Here is a 22,143-nt window from a genome sequence, read left to right as displayed (position 1 = left end):
AACATCATTATGCAACACATGGCTACATATGACATTTTGGAAAAAGCAAAAACTACAGAGACAGGAAACAGATCAGATCAGTGGCTGACAGGGGTTCAGGATTAGAGAAAGAGTATGAATAAACAGGTGACACACACTGGTTTTTAGGTCAGTGAAACTATTCCATGTGACACTGTAATGGTAGATACATGACATTACACATTTATCAAAATACATACAATTGTTCAACACAAATAGTGAACCTTAATATATTATGAACATTAGTTAACAACAATGTATCAATTTTGGTTCTTTAATTGTAACAAACCACATTAATGCATGTTAATATCAGAGAACACCATGGGGGGGATGAGTTAGGGGAATGAGGGTGGTATACGAGGTATATGGAAATTCTCTGTAGTATCTGCTCAATTATTCTATAAATCTAAAACTGTTCTAAAAATAAAGTCTATTAATTTAAAAACTGTGCATGTTAAAATCAAAGAAATGTGATATAGTTCCCTGTTTTGGGTATCATAATACAGTAAGAGTTAGAAATAGAGAGACAGACCTAAGACTACTACTACAAACTTTAAGATATCTCATTTTCTGTTTAACAATCAAATACTTACTCAGTACTTACTATGTCAAAAAAGTCACCAGTTACCTCGTCATGACTTAGCTGTGATTATACCTATTTTTCCTTACATCTCCCAACTCTCTAGTCTCTATGCTGCTTTTTACCCTTTGCCTTATTCCAAGTATCGTTTCTCCCAAATCATGTTTCTCACTAATTCCATAAGATGTCATGAGAATCAAATAAGAGAGTCTAAGATAAAGCCCTAGAACTCACAGGTTTCCTTCCTCTACTTTAAGTTCACACTTCTTACCTCTACTGTTATTACAGTTGTTATAACTATATTGTTCTCACATTCTCTTCTTCCGCCTTTATTGTCAACAGGTTTTAATCAAAATTTTAGACATTAAAAACTAAAACTTGACTGGAAAAAAGTAGCTGCTTAAGAAAATCAACTTTTCCTTAGAAATTAAAATAAAAGAATCAAGTATTTCCCTTTTGGTATTCCTATAAGATTCAAAATTTTAAAAATTTCCTCAAAATACATAAAAAAAGATTGTGCTTTTAATGTTAACTACATATTATATACATATATACAACCACACGTGTATATAAAATAACAATGTATGTCTCTCAAATTATTGAGGGGACTATATCCTTACTCATATTTCATACCAAAATAAATTCTATATAAATCAAAGATTAAGTATAAAAAGTAAAACTTTAAGAGTACTAGAAAGGCCAGGCATGGTGGCTCATGCCTGTAATCCTGGCTCTTTGGGAGGCTGAGGAGGGCAGATCACTTGAGGTCAGAGTTCAAGACCAGCCTGGCCAACATGGCAAAACCCTGTCTCTACTAAAAATACAAAAATTAGCCGGGTGTTGTGGTACACGCTCTAGTCTCAGCCACTCAGGAGGCTGAGGCATGAGAATTGCTTGAACCAGGCGGGTAGAGGCTGCAGTGAGCCCAGATCATGGCAGAGCAAGACTATGCCTCAAAAAAAAAAAAAAAAAAGAGTACTACAAAAACATATAGAGGACAATGGCTAATAAAATAAGGGTGAAAAAGTTTTTCCAATCAAAGCCCCAAATTCATAAGTCATATTAGAAGAAATTTCTATGACCAAGCTAATCTACTTCTACAAATTTATCTTATGGATAGACCTGTATATGTAGACAAAGACATATATGTAACATAACATCACAACAGAGTAAAATGAATACTATGCAGTTATGAAAATGATTCAGGAAGATTTAAATGTGCTGATATGAGCCAATCTATGGGATATGTTAAGTAAAAACAAGTTACAGGAAGAGTATGTAACAGTTTCCCTTTTATGCAAAAAAAAAAAAAAAAAAAGCAGAGGAGATATACAGAGATTTTTTTCTTTTATATATACCCTGTAAATCCTTCCACAAGGACACAAAAGAAACTTATGTGGTTGCCTGAAGAAAGTAAGATGGATCTAAAAGGAATCTTGCTTTTCAGTATATCCTCTGAAGTTTTTGAATTAGTTTTTAGATTGTGCATAAGGTCCATCACACACAAAAAAATCAAAGACTGAAATTCAAGAAAATATCATAATAGTAAATATCCTATACATAGGATAACTGGGAGAATTCTTACCTTTCTCGGCAAAATTTAAGCGAATGTAGTATGGCAGGCCTCTTCTGACGCAAATTCCATAAGTGTAAGGTGTCATCAGCCAAGGCACTCACAAGAGCTCCCTTAAAATCAAAAATAATACATTTCATATATAATACATTTTATAAACATGAAGCCTACTCAATAGCTGCCAGAAATATCTCCTTCCCAAATTTCAAAACTTTCTGCCAGCAGATTTAGATCTAAGAAACATTTGCCTCAAATTCAAAACAGCAGATGTAAAAAGTGCATGTGTATTACATGTACGTAAATAAATTAACTTCTTCAATAATTTAAAGTATAATTTAGTATCTCATAAGCCGAAAGTATACTAGGATCTAGTGGAATAGTATGGTTAACATCCAGTTATTTAACATTAGAGATCAGACTGTAAGTTACTTTGTTAACTATTATACATACCTCCTTGATTAGCAGAGCAAAATATGATATGAAGTAACATCCTCATTTCATTTGGCTTAAGACAAATCCTTATGGAAGTACTATGCTCAGATCATAATTCTACCATTAGAATGGTATGGAAAATAAACATAGCATTTGGCACACTGTAATATCCATGTCTGAAGGTTTGAAATCTGACTAATTTAGAATGTTAAAATGTCTGATACAACTAAATATTATTATTTATAGGGAAGAAAAAGCCTGGCAGTATTTGAGAATCATTTAAGTGGCTCATTCTCACCCAAACCCAACAAATCAGAATTTCCAGAGTGCTATGGTTTAGATGTGGTTTGCAATGCCAAAACACATCATGTTGAAGTGTAATTGCCAGTGAAGTGGTGTTGAGAGGTGGTGAACCATCCCTCATTTGTGTCATAAAAGATCTGCCTCTGTGAAGGGTTTAATGCAGTCTCCAGGTAGGGAGGGAGTTCCTTCCCTCACAGGACTGGATTAGTTCTTTTGCTAGTGAGTTGTTATAAAGTGAGGGTGACCTCTTTGCTCTCCTGGCATGCACGAGCTTCCCTTTCTGCTTCTTTACCATGTTATGAGGCAGCATGAGGCCCTCACCAGAAGTCAGCCAGATGCAGCTGCTCAATCTTGGACTTCCCAGCCTCCAGAATCAAAAGTTAAATAAATAAACTTCTTTCTTTATAAATTACCCAGACTCAGGTGTTCAGTTATAGCAACAGAAAATGGCTGAAGACACAGACCAAAGATCTATGCAAGTATACTTTGAAAAACCTCTAGAGATGATACTGATATAAAATTGTAAATGCAATGTGACAATTGTGAATAAAATTAAGACTCTCTAGACTAGAGCTGATTTATTAAGACATCTGAATGCTTTTCTTCAAAGGAGTTAGAAATCTATCATCAAGAACTGAGAGAAGAGTAAGACAAGAGATGTAACATGCCGAATTTACATTAATTTCAAAAAAGATTTGCAAGACCAATCTTTTAGTTATTGTAAGAAATTGTAAAGTCTCCCTCTTTCAAAATAAGAGTTTCTCATCTACTCAGAAGAATTAAAACAGCTACCAAGACAAGATTTATATTCTCTCTCCAACTCCTTTCCGTCTTCAAAATTCTATGAGGGCTACCCTAGTGTGTAACTTCTGTTGATAGGACATGACAACTGGAAAGCAGAAATACATAAAGTCCACATTCTCTCCATTTCACTAAAAGCATTGTCTTATCTAGATCACTTTGAAGTAGAGAAACTCAAAATACTTAGGGTGTCAAAGATTTGTACTGCTCTTTCTTATTTTCATCAAATAAAAGGCCATGTCACCCTCTTTCTTAATATGTTTACCGCATCTCAAAATCTCCAGGAAGAAGAGAAGACATAGAGCCAAAATAGCAATAACAACTAACCTCCTCTTATGGTGGCTCCTTCACCTATATAGTATATAGTTTTCCAAATCTGAAGGCAAACAGGTCCACCTAATTGTCAGATTTCCACTTTTTAAAACAAACCAAAAAAAACTACCTTTATGTATTTATAATTTAACATTTAAGCAGGTCAAAAAAAAAAAATGGCCCTTCCAAAGAAGTCTATGATCAATCTTATTGAAGAGAAAAAGAATACTTAATATGAATAAAAACAGCACAAATTTAAGATTTCTAAAATTTAGGTCTACAGTAAATGATCTGCCGTATTTTATTAACATTGGCTCAAGTGTTGCTTAAAAAATAATCTTAACACAAGTATAAAAATGAAGAACAGGACAGGCATGGTGGCTCACGCCTATAATCCCAGTACTTTGGGAGACTGAGGCAGGCAGATCACAAGGTCAGGAGTTAAGAGACCAGCCTTGCCAACACAGTGAAACCCTGTCTCTACTAAAAATACAAAAATTAGCTGGGTGTGGTGGCATGCGCCTGTAGTCCCATCTACTTAGGAGGCTGAGGCGGGAGAATCATTTGAACCCGGGAGGCGGAGGCTGCAGTGAGTCAAGACCACACCATTGCACTCCAGCCTGGGTGACAGTGTGAGACTCCATCTTAAAAAAAAAAAAAAAAAAAGAGAGAGAGAGAGAGAGAAAACAGGTTAATAGTTGCCAGGGACTGAGGGTGAGCAGGAATTCAATTACAAAAGGATTCCCTTAGTATTGAAGGCACTTCTTTATTTCTGAGGGAATTCCTTCCCTTAGTGCTGAGGGAACTGACCTGTATCTTGATGTGATTCTTACATACATCTGTACATGTGATAAAATTGAACTACACACACAAACACACAAATGAGTCCATATATGAACTGGAGAATCTAAATAAAGGTCTATAGTCTAGTTAATAGTATTGTTTTGATGTCATTTTCCTGGTTTGCTATTGTATTATTGTTATATAAAATTTTACTACTGAGAGAAGCTAAAAGGGTACACAAGCTCTCTCTGAAACTATTTTTAAACTTAACCATGAGTATAATGATTCCATAATAAAACATTCTTTAAAAGAGGAAAAATAATCTGAGTCTTCATATATGGCTTCAACAACTTTCTACATTGTAATTTTTAAAAATTTAACATTTTAAAATGCCTGATATACACTTCTATACAGGATACTGAAGGTTTTAAAAACACATCCGCTGACCTTGAAAAATCTAGACAATTGCAAATTATTTGGATTACAGTTTTATGGAGGTTTTCATGTTGTCATAATTATCTTTTTATACCCAGGATGCCTTTCTTAAATCCTCTGGTATGAATAAAACATTTATCAAAAGCCATAGGTATTCAGGAATTTATTTTCTCTCACATACATTTAAGAAATTATTCCACGGAGCCTAAGGGTTTATGGACTAAACTAATGTCCACAATCTATCCTCATATTTAAGGAGATCAGAGCCTTTTCTGAAGCAATTTCTCTTTCTTCCTTCTACGACCAGTTTTCCCTATCAATACTTGCAGTAAACATCTATTCTCAGAGCTGCTCCTATGTTCTTAAAATATGCAAAAACCGTGTTTCCTATGCTGATAAAATGCTGTTTTCTCTAGCTCCTTCCATACTTTCAAAAGGAAAGGCAATGTCAATTACTTAAAGCAACTGACATATTTGTGTGTTAATTAAGAACTCTGGGCAGTAACTACTTTCTAATGAATGAATGTTGGTTTCTTGGTTGTATTTCAAAGCAATTCATTAAAGAAGCACATTCTTTGATTTGTAATAAGCTCAATCTTTTAAAAAATATTTTAATATAGATTTCTATGTTACCCAGCATTCAATATCCCTTAAAATTTAAATGCAGCATGTTTTACCAAAAACGTTTACCTTAGGCCATTTAGTTTACAACATTGTCTTGAGAAAACATTTTACATTATTTATGTAACTGTTCATGACGCTGCTTTAAAATGAATTACTATTTCTGATTATAAATTAATTTTTGTTCAAATATTTAAATAAATGTGAACGCATGTAAGACATCTGAGAGACTAGATGTGGCCCTACTTTAGATATAAGTAGAAATGATTAAAACAATTCACTAACCTCATTAATCAGGAACTGGAGCTGGATTACTGCAGCTCCACTGTCATGCTGGCAATAACATTCTACTCCTGGACGACCAAAGCTGTAATTAATTCCATTAAGGAGTTTATGGTATTTGTTTGGTTTTTTGAAACTGGTAAATTATATAATAGGCTGATAAATATTCCAATGACCTCATTTTCAATACAGGCTATTTACTGAAGTTGAGATTTAGAGCTAGGTTTGTTACACATCCATCTAATAGTTTCTGTTGAAAAGTCTCAGAGATTACAGGTTTAAACAAAATAAGCAAATTAGAAGAAAATGAATTATTAACATCAGCAACATATTAAAACAAGATAATATATAGGTAACACATTTTATGCTGGCCCAAATTATTTTCTTCATCTTAAAATAACAAAAAGACGACAAAGGTGATTGGATCTACAGAACGTCCAATTTTGCTGTAATCAGCAAACAAATCTGAAAAGTAGGCAAATGTCATTTTGGAATATTGCTTTTCGGAACAGTAACATTTTTACTGTCATTTTTCATTTCTGCCGTGTAATTTTTAAGTAAGGCTAAAAATATAATGAAGAACTACATAACTATGTTTCTAATTGACACATGATTTTGTTTCACCAAATGAATGTGTCCATCTTTTACAACAGGCATGGATACTGATTAAAATGAATTGGCATACAATAATAACAGCAAATATTTATATAACATTTTCCACGTGTTAGGCATTATGAAAATGTTATTTATATCAACTCATTTAATCCTCATAACTCATGAAGAATATGTTATCTTCCCCCATTTAAACAGATAAGGAAACTGAAGTACAAAGAAATTAAGTAACCTGCCTCAAGTCACACAACTAGAAGTAGCGAAAATAGAATATAAAGAAGCATTCTGGCTCCAGAGTCTACACTCTAAATTAGTAAAGCACGCTGAGTAAAAACATCAAAACAGAACAGAAAAAAAAAACTGTACATTTGTAGAACTCACTATGTGTCAGGCACTGTTATATGCATTTTACCTTCATAAACTTGAAATAAGAAGGCAGTCATTTTAATCAGCTGTAAACTAATCTCATTTTGCCAGTTATTAAATATTACCCTAAAGTAAAAAGCAAAATGTAAAAATAAAATTTGGTGGGATTTAATAAATTATAGTTGCCGGTATATAAATTCACATTCAGGTACAGTCTGTTTCTGTATTCTAGTAATGCATGCCACAAAGTTCTTAATGAAAACAATTGTGCCATAGGTTTAATTCCTATTTGCTATGATTTTTTCCTTTGGATTTCTAGAAATTTTCTAGACGGTACTCATTTTCAAGAGTTTTTTCTATTTATTACTAGCAATTAATTATAAATTTTATAAATTAACAGGTTGAGTATGTTTAGCTCATAGTACCCTCCTCTTTAAACACCTAGAATTATTGTTAGTAGTAATAATAGTAGTAGCAGTAGCAGCCAGTAGTAGTAGCAGTAGTAGTAGTAGTAACAGTAGTAGTAACAGTAGTAGTAGTATTTTTGCTATACCAGTTGCTCAAATACAACTGCAGGAAACCAGATTTCAAATTAATAGTATTGGCAATGTGCAAATCACACCATGACAGGCCATAAAAAAGAAAAATCTGTGTATCTGTTCACCCATTTCTTTCTTTAGAAAAAGAACCTGCCCTTCTACCCAGTATAGTGAGTCTAATTCTAATCTCTTCAGCTAAATTATTCTTTCTGGCATAAATTAGCATATTTTATAATTCCCATTTTACATGAATGTCAAACCTCTCTTTTGAGACCAGATCGGGATCAAAGAATAAGTTGATTTTTTTTGAAAGTGAGTTACTGCAGAAAATCATAATAATTATACTTACCTTACATATTATTTTATCACAAAACATACACAATACTGCTAATCTTTTGATATTAGGCAAAGATATTTTCTTTAAGTATGAATCTATTAACTAAAAATCAGAGTTGTTTTTCTTGAGTAAAACATAGCTATCACTACCCAAGTATAAGATTTCCAGTTTAACTTCTTAAATGGAACTTCAAAGATAATGTCAAACAATACAAGTACAGCATTCATATACAGTCTTACTATTCTTTTTCAGTCATTATAGGTATCCACACCAAATCGGGAGGGAAATTTTAAGTGACTGACTTTCATAAAGTCTTTTAAATGCATTTCATCTTAGATGTTTATTTAAAAATATCTCTTTTGACATTTGTACTTCATCATTTTATAGAATATTAAGGTGATTTACCTGATTAGAATATCTAATACAATAGACATAAAAACATTGGGAATACAGAAAAACTGATTCTTGGTAAGTAAAGAATAAGCAACAGGTCTATTAATTTGAGCTTTCTTAAGAAATAGCTTACTGGTTTTGAAATTTCAAATTGCCATGGGCGTCAATCAATGTTTTCTCCAAAGAGAATGAAAAATGTCTATAAATTTAGGAAGTCAGTTACACAGAGGTCAAGAGAGGTTTTACTCTTAGGCTATGTATGACACTACTCTAAACAAAACATGTACTTTAAAATTGATATAACATAGTTCCTTAACTTCTAGCTAATATGATAAAAATAACTTCTTAATAAACAATAAGAACCATTTACTGAGTAACTACTAAGTGGTTAGGCACTATGCCTTAAATACATAATGGCACCTAATCATCACACTAATTCTGAAAGGTAGTTATTATTCATGTTTTACAGGTGACATTTCTAAGGCTCAGAGAAATGATTTTTTCTTAAAATTACTTATTTCATTCCCTTTTTCCTGTAAATAAGGCAGTACTATACAGATGCAGCTAGCCCCAAGGGGTCCTACCACCAAAACTGCCCTATGGATTGGAAGAAAAATTCATACATTATTACTTCATAACAAAAAATTTTAAATTAAGTTCTAAGAATAGATAATGATACATGTAATCTTGAGAAACTAACATAGAAAGGACACAAAGTTCAGAGCAAGTAGTTCCCTATCCTGGTAGTTTATCAGAATTGTGGCCCCATTGCAAACTTGCTACACCCGAATTTTCAGAGGAGATGCCTGGGTAGGTTGTTTGTTCATTTATTTATTATTTATTTACTTATTGTGCCACAGGAACCATCTGAGGCACAATGAGACTTGAAGACCTCTACTTTCAAGTTAGTTCGTATGCCAGCTCTGCTATTTGATGCTGTGATCTGGAGAGAATTATTACAGGTCTTAACTATCTAATCTATAAAATGCATATAAGACCTATCTAGACTAGCTTGCAGAACTTCAGTGAGGATTAAACCACATAGAGTGCACTTACCAAATGGTATCCACTATCATTATTTAAGACAATGTATTATTCACCATGTTGGCTAGAACTAAATGTTCCCTGACAGTGGACATACCATTATAATACAAGAAAATGTCAACACTGAATTTATTAAATCACAAAACATTCATATCTTTTCACATCTATAATTATTATTCCTTGCACACGATTTTTCCTAATACTGACATTACCGAGTTAACATTTTTATTAAAAAAGTCAAACACTGTAATGAAGATCTGCTTAGTGATTTCCATTTACTGTGGCTATGTTCACAATTAAATGAAAAAAATTAAATGTCAGAAACTAAAATGAAGAAAAACCAAAAGATTATACACTGAACATTACCGCAAATTTATTAAGTGAGGAAATATTCACTTACTATTCTAATATTTGTTCTTTTATATACGTATAAATCAACGATAAGGGAAACGTAAGTATCTTTTTCTGTCACTGTATCTTAGCTTGTAACTCTAAACTTCAATGTATTCTTTTGAAGATAATACAATATTCCTATCTCAGGTACATTTCTGTCCTCAATTTTTCTATTGCTTGACTAACAAGAGCTATAATAACTACCTAATCCCACTAGTAATTCTTGTTTTTAAAGCAAACCAATTAATTTATCTGACCCACGATACATGTCAGATAATTCCTGCACAGCTAGACTCATGGTCCATGTTCAGACAAGCACCATTATCACTGGCGTATTTATGAAGAGATGTACGAGACAAAGTTAAAACAGATCAGGAGCACAGTCTCTGAACACAAGGCTCTGTAATTTAGTCACGACCCTCTATGTAAGCAATAGGAGAAAAAGAAATAATTACAGAAAAAAAATAACATGACAAAACTAGCAATTAATGAACAAGCAGGAAGAGGTGTACAGGACACACAAGCAGAAACAAATGCCAGAGCCAGTAAAACTTTTTTTTTTTTTACAGTAGTGTATATCAAATTCAAAACAAGCATTAATCTCACTGCTTAAATGGCTTTTTCTGGTTGATCGGTTGGGAAGGGAGGAATAAATGAGGAATTGGGAGGTCTTTAAGTACATCATCATCGTCAGCACCATCATCATCACCAGCATCATCACTGAAGCTGAGATTTGCTGAACACTTAAGATGTGTCAAGTAAAATACTACATATGTATTATCTCACAATAGTTCTCTATGATAAGCTCTGTTTTTACAAATAAGGAAACTCAGGCGCAAAGTTTAAGTAACTTGCTCAAGGCTACTCACCTAGTTAGTAAAGAAGCTGAGATTTGAACCAAGGCAGTCTAATTCCAGAACCCACAGTATAAATTACCAACCCTTATAGCACACACGCAAACACACACACAGAGCAAAATATATTAAGAGCCCATTTTCACATGTAAATGTTACTTCCTGATTTATTGTAAATCATCTTAAAACTGGAAAAGGAACATATATTTACAATCAACGTTTCACAACTGAGTACTTAATAAACCCAGATTGGTCTAACTCTATAAAACTTAATAAACCCAGATTGGTCTAATTCTATAAAACTAGACTAAATGTAACTTGTAGTAAGTGAACATCACACACCAATTAGATAGTAAACAATATGCTAATTTAAAGAATAATATACTAGAGTCATTTCTCATTGTTAACAATTGTTAGCTGAGGGTATCACGTTTAAAAATTAATTTTAATAATGAAGCAATATGGCCCAGCAAGATAAGCAAAAAGCTAGAATTCTGTATTCTAATTCTAGTTGTAATTTTGAGACAACCTCCTTACAAATATCTCCATGTGTAAAATGATAAGCCAAAAAACATTTTAGAGTCTATAGCTACTGAGAGGAACAATACTTGGCAAAATTAAATGAGAAATAGAAATAAACAATCATATCTTTAAAAAGTATACGGGATCAATGGAATACACGATGTTAGAATACAGCACACAACCACACATCTCAACGGGTGTAGAAAAAAAAATCTGACAAAAATCAACACCGTTTTATGATTAAACACTCAACTCAATAAAACTAGAAATAGAAGGGAATTTCCTCAACATGACAAAGAGCATCTATGAAAAACTCACAGCTAACATCCTTCTCACTGGTGAAGGACTGAATGCTTTCCCATTAAGATAGGGAAAAAGACAGCATGTCCATTCTCACCACTCATCTATTCAACATGGAATCAGCAAGGTTGCATAATACAAGACCAACATACATAAAAATCATACCCTGGCAATGAACGATCTGTAAATGCAATTAAGAAAAGAATTCCACTTACAATAACATCATAACGAATAGAATATTTAAAAATAAATTTATCCAAAGAAATTCAAGACCTATAACATCAAAAACTAAAAAGTACTGCTGAAAGAAACCCTAAATAAATGAAAAGATATCCTATATCCACGGAACAAAGACAATATTATTAAGATGGCAATAATCACCAAACTTATCGGAAAAACCTAAACAATCTCTATCAGAATCCCAGCTGTTTGCAGAAATTGACAAGCCAATACTTACGTATCATTACATATCATTATATGTAAGTATATCATTATATGCATCATTATATGTAAGTATAGCTCACTAAAGCTGTTAAAAACAAGAATTAGCTTGTATGAATGATAAATATTAACACCATATATGAATAGGTAATAAAAGGCAATGAATTTAAGGCAAGCAAACACTAGAATTCTTAATGAAAACAAATTAAAACATATGATAGTCTTAAATATATTTTTATCTGAAACATTTAAACATTTTTCATAAGCAGTGAATGAATTTAACTATTTAGCAACCTAAATGAAATACAGCACAGTAGGAGAAAAAAAAAACCTACGGTTTAGCATTTTTGCAAGTCAGCTACTTATTTCCTTCTGTCCTGCATTTGACTTTTTAAATTTATTTCATCCACGATTTACAAACAAGACATATTTAACAGATGAGAAGCAACAAAGAAAATTCAATATTCTTGTAAATAAATAAGAATGTTGATCATCTAAAGAATTAGTATGGTTTTAGAAATACATGTAAGTAAAAGTCCCAAGAAAAATATTTTACCCTTGTAAATTACAATCATTTGTATTTCTCACTAATAGTTTAAAATCTACATTAATTCCTAAAATATGCTGATGAAAATTGCTCAGAAAATCCCAATTTTGGATATTATAACGACTGAAAAGTAGTACACAGAGGTCTTTGGTTCAAGATACCAAGCTGAACAAATATGTATGCCATCATTTCATTCCAAGATCCCTTTAAAAAAGTAAAGCCAAAAAATAAAGGACCAGAAAATATAAAATAAAAAGTAAGCAATATAAGGATCATTTCAGAACATGTAACATCCAACAAGAGAAAACAAAGAAAAAGAAGAAAAGTATCAACGAAATAATAGAAGAAAAGAGATTTTACTCCGCTTCTAATGAACATGGGTCCTTAGATGGAAGTACACAGAATGATAAACGAAATTAGTCCCAACCTAAATACGCCACTCTAAAATGTTCCTTAAGGCTTAAAAAGAAGACCTATAGACTTCCAGGGAAAAAGAAACAAAACAACAAACAAGTGACCACCTGCAAAGAAATGATCAAATTGCTAGTTTGCTAGCAATGTTTACTAGTTGCTAGAAAATAGTAAAGTAATGTCCCCAGAGTTATAAAGACATTCAAGCAAACCCCTGACAAGATCTAAATATAGAACAAAGACTTCTAGATATTCATGGGCCTCAAATATCGTATCATTCTTTTTGGAAGTCATTTAAGACTATGCTCCAATAAATTGAAAGAGTAAACCCCGCCCCCCCACACCCACACACAAGGCAATGACGGGGAATCTAATAAACACTGAATTCAACCCAGAAAAAAAAGATGAAAAAAATCCAGGAGGAAAACAGTACAGTTGACATAAACAACACTGGTCCAGCTTAGAGAAGAACAAGGAGGTATTCACTGGAGGCAGGTTCCTGAGAACAAGAGGGCTCCAGAGATGTGACTCCATCCTTGAGAAGCCTCAGGCATTTAACCATGAGATGACAGCAGCCAATGCATAAGGGAAGTGGGGGAGAAGGAAGAAAAGCAGCTGTACAAGGAAGGAAATGTATTCACAGGATATCATTTGACTGTGGAATAAAAAAGTCATCAAAGGAAAAAGTCATAATACATACTGTTCACCCATTTTCAACTTTTAGAATCAAACTAAAAGTTTATATTAATTACACGTGACTACAGTTGGCAAAGGAAAGGAGGATGAAAAAGGAAACAGGGCCGGGCGCAGTGAATCACACCTGTAATCCCAGCACTTTGGGAGGCCGAGGTGGTCGGATCATGAGGTCAGGAGATCCAGACCATCCCAACTAACATGGTGAAACCTCATCTCTACAAAAAATACAAAAAATTTAGCCGGCCGTGGTGGCGGGCACCTGTAGTCGCAGCTACTCGGGAAGCTGAGGCAGGAGAATGGCGTGAACCCGGGAGGCAGAGCTTACAGTGAGCCAAGATCGCGCCACTGCACTGCAGCCTGGGTAACAGAGTGAGACTCTGTTTCAAAAAAAAAAAAAAGGAAGAGGAAACAAACATGGAAAAGTGATGGATTAACATTCTCATTTTACAGAGTGGGGAGCCAAGAGCTAGTATGCACAATTGACAGAGCAAGAAATACAGAATTAACTATAAGATACTTTTTGAAATTTACAAAGGTAACAAGGAAACAAAGTAAGAATAGGCACAAGACTACAGGGGAGGGGAGATATGAGGCAAATTTTAGTAAGGCAGGAAATCAACCAATAATTTATAAAGTTGAGGAATCAAAAAACATTGGCAAGAGATTTTATTCAGAGTGAGCAACATGACCAGTAACAATTAAATGGATCCCTCTCGGGAAGGGGTAGGCATGGGCAAGGTAGGACATGTACTTTTCATCACAGCCCCCATTATACTATACTACTTAATCTTTAAACTATGCACATACCTTTGGAAGGGTGGTTTCCTTTAGTGTGTTTCTAAAGTGGAGAAAAGTAGCAGTACAGAATCAGACATACGATTATTGGGTTCATTTCATTATGTTATTGTATCCCTCTAACTGACTTATACCATTAATACTAGAAAACCTGAACCAAGACCTCTCTCCAGATCCACACAACAGGAGAACCTTGTTTTCATACCTCACATTCTGGAATTCTGAATCACTTACCCAGTCTTTCTCTCTTCCCCATGACCACTGGTTTCTTTCCAACCCTACCTGCTTTCATTCACTACTATACAGAATTGTGTGGCAAGAAAAATGGGCATATTACGGGGAAACAAGCAGAGCTTCTTGTACTAATGATCCTAATTAGTCTCCATGTTCTCCCATTTTGTAGCTCCTAGGAGGTAAAGATGGCAAGTTACAGAGTGATATTCCTTAACCATGTTTGCTTAACCCATTCAATTTTTCTTATTTGAGAACTTTAATAAGCACTGAGGGTACAAATCATAGTCTTTATCCTCAAGGATCTCAAAAGTTTAGCAACAGAATTATAAAAGCAATATTAACAGTTGGGTCTTCAGTTACTCCAAACAGATAAGAATTTTGCAGGTAAGAATATTACTTGAAAAAAATACTTTTCAATTATTCTCACAAACATCAGTTCATTTGAAATTCGAGCATGTCCTACACTATTCTTATATGCTCATGCCATTCTTTGATTTCCCTCCTTGCTTATTATACAGTCATACTGAATTCTGTACCTACTTCCTTTTCCTTCAGTTGGGACCATCTTTGGCTGAATTACACAACTATGTTTGGCAGCCTATGCTATACTTCCATCCTAGAGTGTGGAAGGCTCTCAAACAGTCTCAGGTAATAAGAACACGTTTATCTGCTCTCTTCACTCCCAAAGCCTGGAAAACCATATGACACACAGTAGACACTCAATGAATGAATGAGTTTTCTTAAAACCTAAGAAACATGTTTTATGTCCAGTAATACCTTTTTTTCAGTAAGGGTCTCACTCTGTTACCCAGGGTAGAGTACAGAGGCATAATCATGGCTCACTGAAGCCTCAACCTTCTGGGCTCAAGGGACCCTCCTGCCTCAGCCTCCAGAGTAGCTGGGACTACAGGCACTTGCCACTATGCCTGGCTTTTTTTTTTTTTTTTTTTTTTGTGGTAAAGCCAAGGTCTCGCTTTGTTTCCTTGGCTGGTCTTGAACTTTCGGACTCAAGCCTCCCAAAATGCTGAGATTACATGCATAAGCCACCACGTCCACTCCAGTCATATCTTCTTAGGTAAGATTAGTTCACTTTTCAGAAAACCAATAAAAAGTACACAACAGTGGAAAAATGTTCGAATCCTGTCACTATCAGGAAATTGGACTCGATTTTCTCTAGGATCCATTATGGCCCTTAAAAATCCCATAAATTACATTTCTAGCCCATTCATTTTATCTTCAATGATTATTTTTTAGGTTATTACAATCACAACAATATTTCCTCTTATTGCTTATTCTTCTTTGTGGGATTTGTACTGTCAGCAAAGTAGAAACAAAAAATAGTAAAATAAACATGGCATGGGCCCCCAGTCTGTGATAAAGTCTGAGAGTAACGCTCCTGGGCAAGTTTTCACTACTGTCATTACCACTGTGTATTATGAAAACGTCTGACACACATATTCTGACAACCTCTACTTTTATGAAGAATGAGACAGTATCAAAACTGGTATATGTTATAAATTATTAATATTTTTAAGATTATATATCTTTTCAGAGACTCTGTTCATCAATTATTTTCAATGAGGAACAAGGCAAAGAAAAGTAATGATATCACTCTAATCTCTACAGAAGGGACATATTCAATCTTCCAACCTAGGAATGGAAGACATGGTACACATAAAATAGAAAGCAACTAGAGAACTGTGATATCCTGTGAGGTTTCTCGAAATACATTTATATCTTGCAAAGTTTAAAGAATAAGGATCATGATATTTTCTATGAACTGTATTTAGAAATGACAATAAATTATCCTACAATAGTATATGTTTAATTATATAATATTCTGTGAAAGTAAATTTCTTGGAGCAGATATTCTCCTAATAAACCAAGAAAAAAATTTAAGGGAAAACTGTTCCCTCCTACCATATACCACAGTAAAAAAGACAAACCCAAGAGCACAATTTTAATTCATCAGAAACACCTCTCTTACCATTTCTTTCAGTACATTCTTTTACTTTCAGCAAACAGGGTAATTTAAACCTTTTTAAGTATTTTGATATGCCTTCAAAATGTTGCTACTCTGAATTGCATTACTACTATGAATAAAAAGTCGGTAGATGATTTTTACTTTCAATGGCCTAAGTCTCAAAGAGATTTAACCATGATTATTTTTCAATAACAAAGTTAAAATCTAAATACCACTGTAATGGGATCAAAGAATATTGATGTAAGCATTTGTGAACTGAAAAGAGGATGAGCTTTAGATTAGGACCAATGCTGTCCTTTATTTTGTGTGAACATAAAAACAAAACAAACAAACATTGAGCATCATTAGAAACCTTTGATTTCTTCATCTACACTGTTACGGGGGATAAATGAAAGTCAATAAATAAACGCGGCAGTACATGATATATTTATCCTACTAATGATAAAAAAAAAACCTTCTGTAAGTAGCAGGTTACTAGGAATAAATGAAAATATACTAAATGATCTGTAATAACTAAATCTACCTGTGCTATAGTTTTCTCATCTGTGAAACGTCATTTGCATTCTTAACCTGATCAGTAAAATGTGAGGATCACCTGAAACTTAATTATTTTATTTTATTTTAATTTAGTTTAGTTTGGTTTATTTTATTTTATTTATCTGGAGACACAGTCTCACTCTGTCTCCCAGGCTGGAGTTCAGTGGTGCAATCACAGTTCACTACTACCTCTGCCTCCCAGGTGTGAAAGTGATTCTCGTGCCTCAGTCTCCCAGTAGCTGGGATTACAGGTATGCACCACCACGCCTAGCCAATTTCTGTATTTTTAGTAGAGATGGGGTTTCACCATATTGGCCAGGCTAGTCTTGAACTCCTGGCCTCAAATGATCTGCCTGCCTCAGCCTCCCAAAGTGCTGAGATTACAGGCATGTGCCACCGCACCTGACAAAGCCTTGCATGTTTAAGAATAGACTTTTCAACCATAATTAGACTTCATGGTCTTTTATATTGCTCGTTCTCTTGACCAGTGATAAACTCTAAGAAGGAAAAACACCATAACTCAAGACCTGGAACTCCAGTTCCTTTCCAAATATTTCACATAACAGTTTCACAGCCCTGTCTCCAAAGGCAGTGGCAGAACAAAAAGGCAGTGTATTTCCTCATGGTTACACCACAGATCTCAAGATGTTATGACTGCTTTAAAACGACATCCTCTCTATATACAGTAATTAACATGTTTCTTTTCTACCATCTGCCTAAGAATACTGCTACCCAGCCTGTCAAACACTTAAACCAATATTTCTCAATTCTGGCTCTATATCACAAGCATCCATGAAGATTTAAAAACAAAAAATTACAGATGTCATACCCCTTGCCAGACTCACTGAATCAGAATCTCTAGAGAAGAAATCCAAGCATGTTTGGGCATTGTTTGTACATTTTATTTTTTTCAGCTCCACAAATTAATGTACAGCCATAGTTGAGAAACACTGGGAAACCTTGTGGGCATAAGTATAATTAAGCATTACCTTCCCTAAATAATTTTTTTATATACATATAATCCATTAAATAACTTGTTAGATTTCCTTTTTTTCTAATTGAATAATCATGAATTCCCTATCTCCTTCCAGGTCTTATTTTCCAAATGTTTGATAATTTCCCACTCTCAGCTAAATTAGCTTCTGACTGACTTAATGGAAATATGCTCAAAACAAGTTTAATAAGTCTTTACCAAAGATTAACATAATGAAGAGCACTTCATTTTGCATATTATGGGCTATGAATGTGCTTGCAATACAAAGCCTTTGCCAACTGATTAATTACAGTTTTAGAGTACCCCTATTCTATAGTTGCACCTACTTGATAAACGTCAGTTTTAAAATCTCTTTTTGAGGCTGAGGCAGGAGAATGGTCTAAACCCGGGAGGCGGAGCTTGCAGTGAGCTGAGATCCGGCCACTGCACCCCAGCCTGGGCGACAGAGCAAGACTCTGTCTCAAAAAAAAAAAAAAAAAAAAAAAAAAAAAAAAATCTCTTTTTGAAGACCACGTATGTTTTCACCAATAAAAATTAACATCAACTTGTTTTCCACTGTAATGTGTAAGGAGCATGGAAATCATCATTTTATCTTAACAAGAAGTAAAAAGCTGAACAAACTGGAAAATGAACAACTCTTCTTAAAGATCTGTAAGAGAAGTGAGATCACAAGACAAGCCACTACCCCCAAACTGGAAAGACAGACAAGTGGATACAGAGAATCACAACTTGCTAAAAGCAGAAACCCATAAGCACAAACCTCTGTGAAAACCAGTGTCTGGGTAAGGAAGCAAGCACTGTAACGGAGGAATAGCTGGAGGCTCAAAATAAACAAGTCAGAAAGTCAAAAACTCCAGGGAAACCCAGTCATAGAGATGTCCCCACATCTTTGTAAATTTCACCTCTAAAGCTTGAGCAGGTTCCGCAATGAATACTGGAGAAAATTCCCTCACGCTACCAGCAGAGGGAAGAGAAAAGGCAATCATTTTTAAATATGCAAGAGCATATTCTGTTCTTAACAACAAGGTCTGCCTTCAGAAATAAGAGTTTTACCAGAGACTAACCTGCTGGGGTTTTATCAGAGACCAACTAACCTGAGAGAAGAAAAATCACTCACTCCAGTGGGCCCAAGTCTTCCAAGTAGAAGAAGAGAAGTACGCAACTCCAGCCCACTTTAGCCCTCCTATTCCACCTAAAAGGGAGCAGGAGGAAGTGTGGGAAGAAGAGATTAAGAAGCACTCCTAACACGGCGAAACCCCGTCTCTACTAAAAACACAAAAAATTAGCCGGGCGAGGTGGCGGCGCCTGTGGTCCCAGCTACTCGGGAGGCTGAGGCAGGAGAATGGCGTAAACCCGGGAGGCGGAGCTTGCAGTGAGCTGAGATCCGGCCACTGCACTCCAGCCTGGGCGACAGAGCGAGACTCCGCCTCAAAAAAAAAAAAAAAAAAAAAAAAGCACTCCTAAAGTTCACAGTGCAAGAGCACAGACTCACTAAAAAACTGACAGCTAATGACAGGACTATAGCACACTTCCCTTCCCCCCACACCATTACCAAAGGCCTATTTACAGCAGTTCCTTTTACTTAGTACATCATGTCCAGGTATCAGGAAAAAATTAAAAGGCAAAAAATACAGTTGGAAGAGAGAGAGCAAGCATCAGAATCAGACTTAGAAATGGCAGTAATGTGGTGTTATCAGACTGGGAATTTAAAACAACCATGATCTATATGCTAAGGGAGCTAATGGATAAAGGAGACAATACCAAACAACAGATGGGCAATATAAGCAGAAAGACAGAAATTCTAAGAACCGGTCAAAAAGAAATGCTAGAGTCCAAAAACACTAACAGAAGTAAAGAATGCCTTTGACAGACTCAATAGTAGTCTGGACACAGCTAAGGACAGAATCTCTTAATCTGAGGATACCTCAACAGAAATGTCCAAAATTGAAAAGCAAAGAGAAAAAAGACTGGAAAAAACAGAACAGAGTATCTGAGAACAGTGAGACAACGACAAAAGGTGTACATGTAACAGGAAAACCAGGAGAAGGAGGAACAGAAAGAAACATTTAAAGCAATAATGACTGCGAATTTCCCCTAAATCAATGTCAGATACCAACCACAAATTCAAGAAGCTAAGAAAATACCAAGCAGAATAAATGCTTTAAAAAAAAAAAAAAAAAAAAGGCTACACCTAGACATATTACATTCAAATTGCAGAAATGCAAAGATTAAAAAAAAATTCTAAGCCATTGGAAAAACACCTTACCAACAGAGGTGCAGAGATAAAAATTATTTCTGACCTCTCACAAGAAACCACGCAGGCAAGAAGAGAGGGAAATAAAACATTTCAAGTGCAGAAAGTTAAAAAAAAAAAAAAAAAAAAAAACCTGGAATTCTGTGCACTGCAAAATTAGCCTTCAAAACTGAAGGAGTAATAAAAACTTGCCCAAACAAAAACTGACTAAATTTACTGCCAGTTGACCTGCACTGCAAAAAATGTCAGAGTTGTTTTTTTCTTAAAGAAAATGACATAGGTCAGAAACTCAGCTCTACATAAAGGAAGACAGCATCAGAGAAATAAATAGAGGCAAAAATAAAAACTTTTCTATTTCTTAATTGATCTAGTAGTAATAGTTTGTTCAAAATAATGACAGCAACAATGTATTCAGTTTATGTATGCTTATATATATAAACACTTACATATGCTTTATACAGGCAAAATGAATGACAGCAATGACATAAGTGATGACAGTAAAGAATTACAGGCCGGGTGCGGTGGCTCACGCTTGTAATCTCGGCACTTTGGGAGCCCGAGGTGGGCGGATCACGAGGTCAGGAGATCGAGACCATCCTGGCTAACACGGTGAAACTCCATCTCTACTAAAAATACAAAAAATTAGCCGGTCGTGGTGGCAGGGGCCTATAGTCCCAGCTATACTCGGGAGGCTGAGGCAGGAGAATGGCATGAACCCGGGAGGCGGAGCTTGCAGTGAGCCGAGATCGTGCCACAGCACTCCAGCCTGGGCGACAGAGCGAGACACCGCCTCAAAAAAAAAAAAAAAAAGAATTACAATTTCTTCTTGTTATTATAAGGTACTCATATTACCTGTGAAGCAGTATAGTGTTCTTTCAAAGTAGACCCAGATTAATTCTAAATGTATACTGTATATTCTAGAGCAACTATTTTAAAAAATTTAAAAAGTATAACTGATACACTAAGAAACTGATATGCTAAGAAAGAAGAGAAAATGTGGAACCATATAAAATGCTCAATTAAAACCACAAGAGGCATAAAAAGAATGGGAAACAAAAATAGAAACAAAAACAAGGGCAACAAATAGAGAACAGTAACAAATATGGTAGGTATTATTCAAAGTATATCAACATTCACTTTAAACTTCAATGGCTTAAATACACCAATTAAAAGACAGATCATCAAAGTGGGTCTAAAACTAAGACCCAGCTATATACGCTGTCTGTAAGAAATTCACTTTAAATATAAAGACACATATAGGATAAAAATAAATAGATGAAGAAAGATATGCCATGCTATCACTAACAAAAGAAAGCAAAGTAGCTATATTAATTTCACACACAGACTTCAGACCAAGGAAAGTTATCAGAGATAAAGAGGGGCATTACAAAATGAAAAAAGAGTCAATTCTCCACGAAGGCACAACAATCCTTAAAGTGTTTGAGCCTAAGAACAGAGTGTCAAAATATATGAGACAAAAACTCATAAAACTGCAAGGAGAAATATATGAATCCACTATTACAGTTGTAAACCTTAATATCCCTCTATCAGAAATGGACAGATCCAGCAGGCAGAAAAAAAGTGCCAAAAGAGCTGAACTCAACACCACCCTCTACCAACTAGATATAATGGACATCTACAGTCTACGTTATCCAGTAACAGCAAAATACACATTCTTCTGAAACTCGCATGGAACATTAACCAAGATAGACTATATTCTGTGCCATAAAATATACCTCAAAAAATTTAA

The 22,143-nt window shown here is 34.7% G+C and overlaps 1 protein-coding gene across 3 annotated transcripts in view; it reads right to left on the bottom strand.

Moving 5' to 3' along the window:
• The window catches only part of LOC105488989 (syntaxin binding protein 5), a 196,167-nt gene that overhangs the window by 157,679 nt on the left and 16,345 nt on the right, over positions 1–22,143 (bottom strand). For all 3 annotated transcript variants that reach the window (XR_011623431.1, XM_011753536.3, XM_011753538.3), the window contains exons 3-4: positions 6,144–6,225; positions 2,184–2,284 (exon numbers count right to left, since the gene is read on the bottom strand). Coding sequence is in view for 2 of the 3 variants with exons in the window: in XM_011753536.3 (XP_011751838.1) it covers positions 2,184–2,284; positions 6,144–6,225 (183 nt within the window). In the remaining variant the exon portion in view is untranslated. The remainder of the gene's footprint in view (positions 1–2,183; positions 2,285–6,143; positions 6,226–22,143) is intronic.

Source organism: Macaca nemestrina, chromosome 5 (genome assembly GCF_043159975.1).
Source record: "Macaca nemestrina isolate mMacNem1 chromosome 5, mMacNem.hap1, whole genome shotgun sequence".
Lineage (NCBI taxonomy): Eukaryota > Metazoa > Chordata > Mammalia > Primates > Cercopithecidae > Macaca > Macaca nemestrina.
Note: the sequence above shows the minus strand (reverse complement) of the source record. Positions and strands in the feature narration are given on the sequence as shown.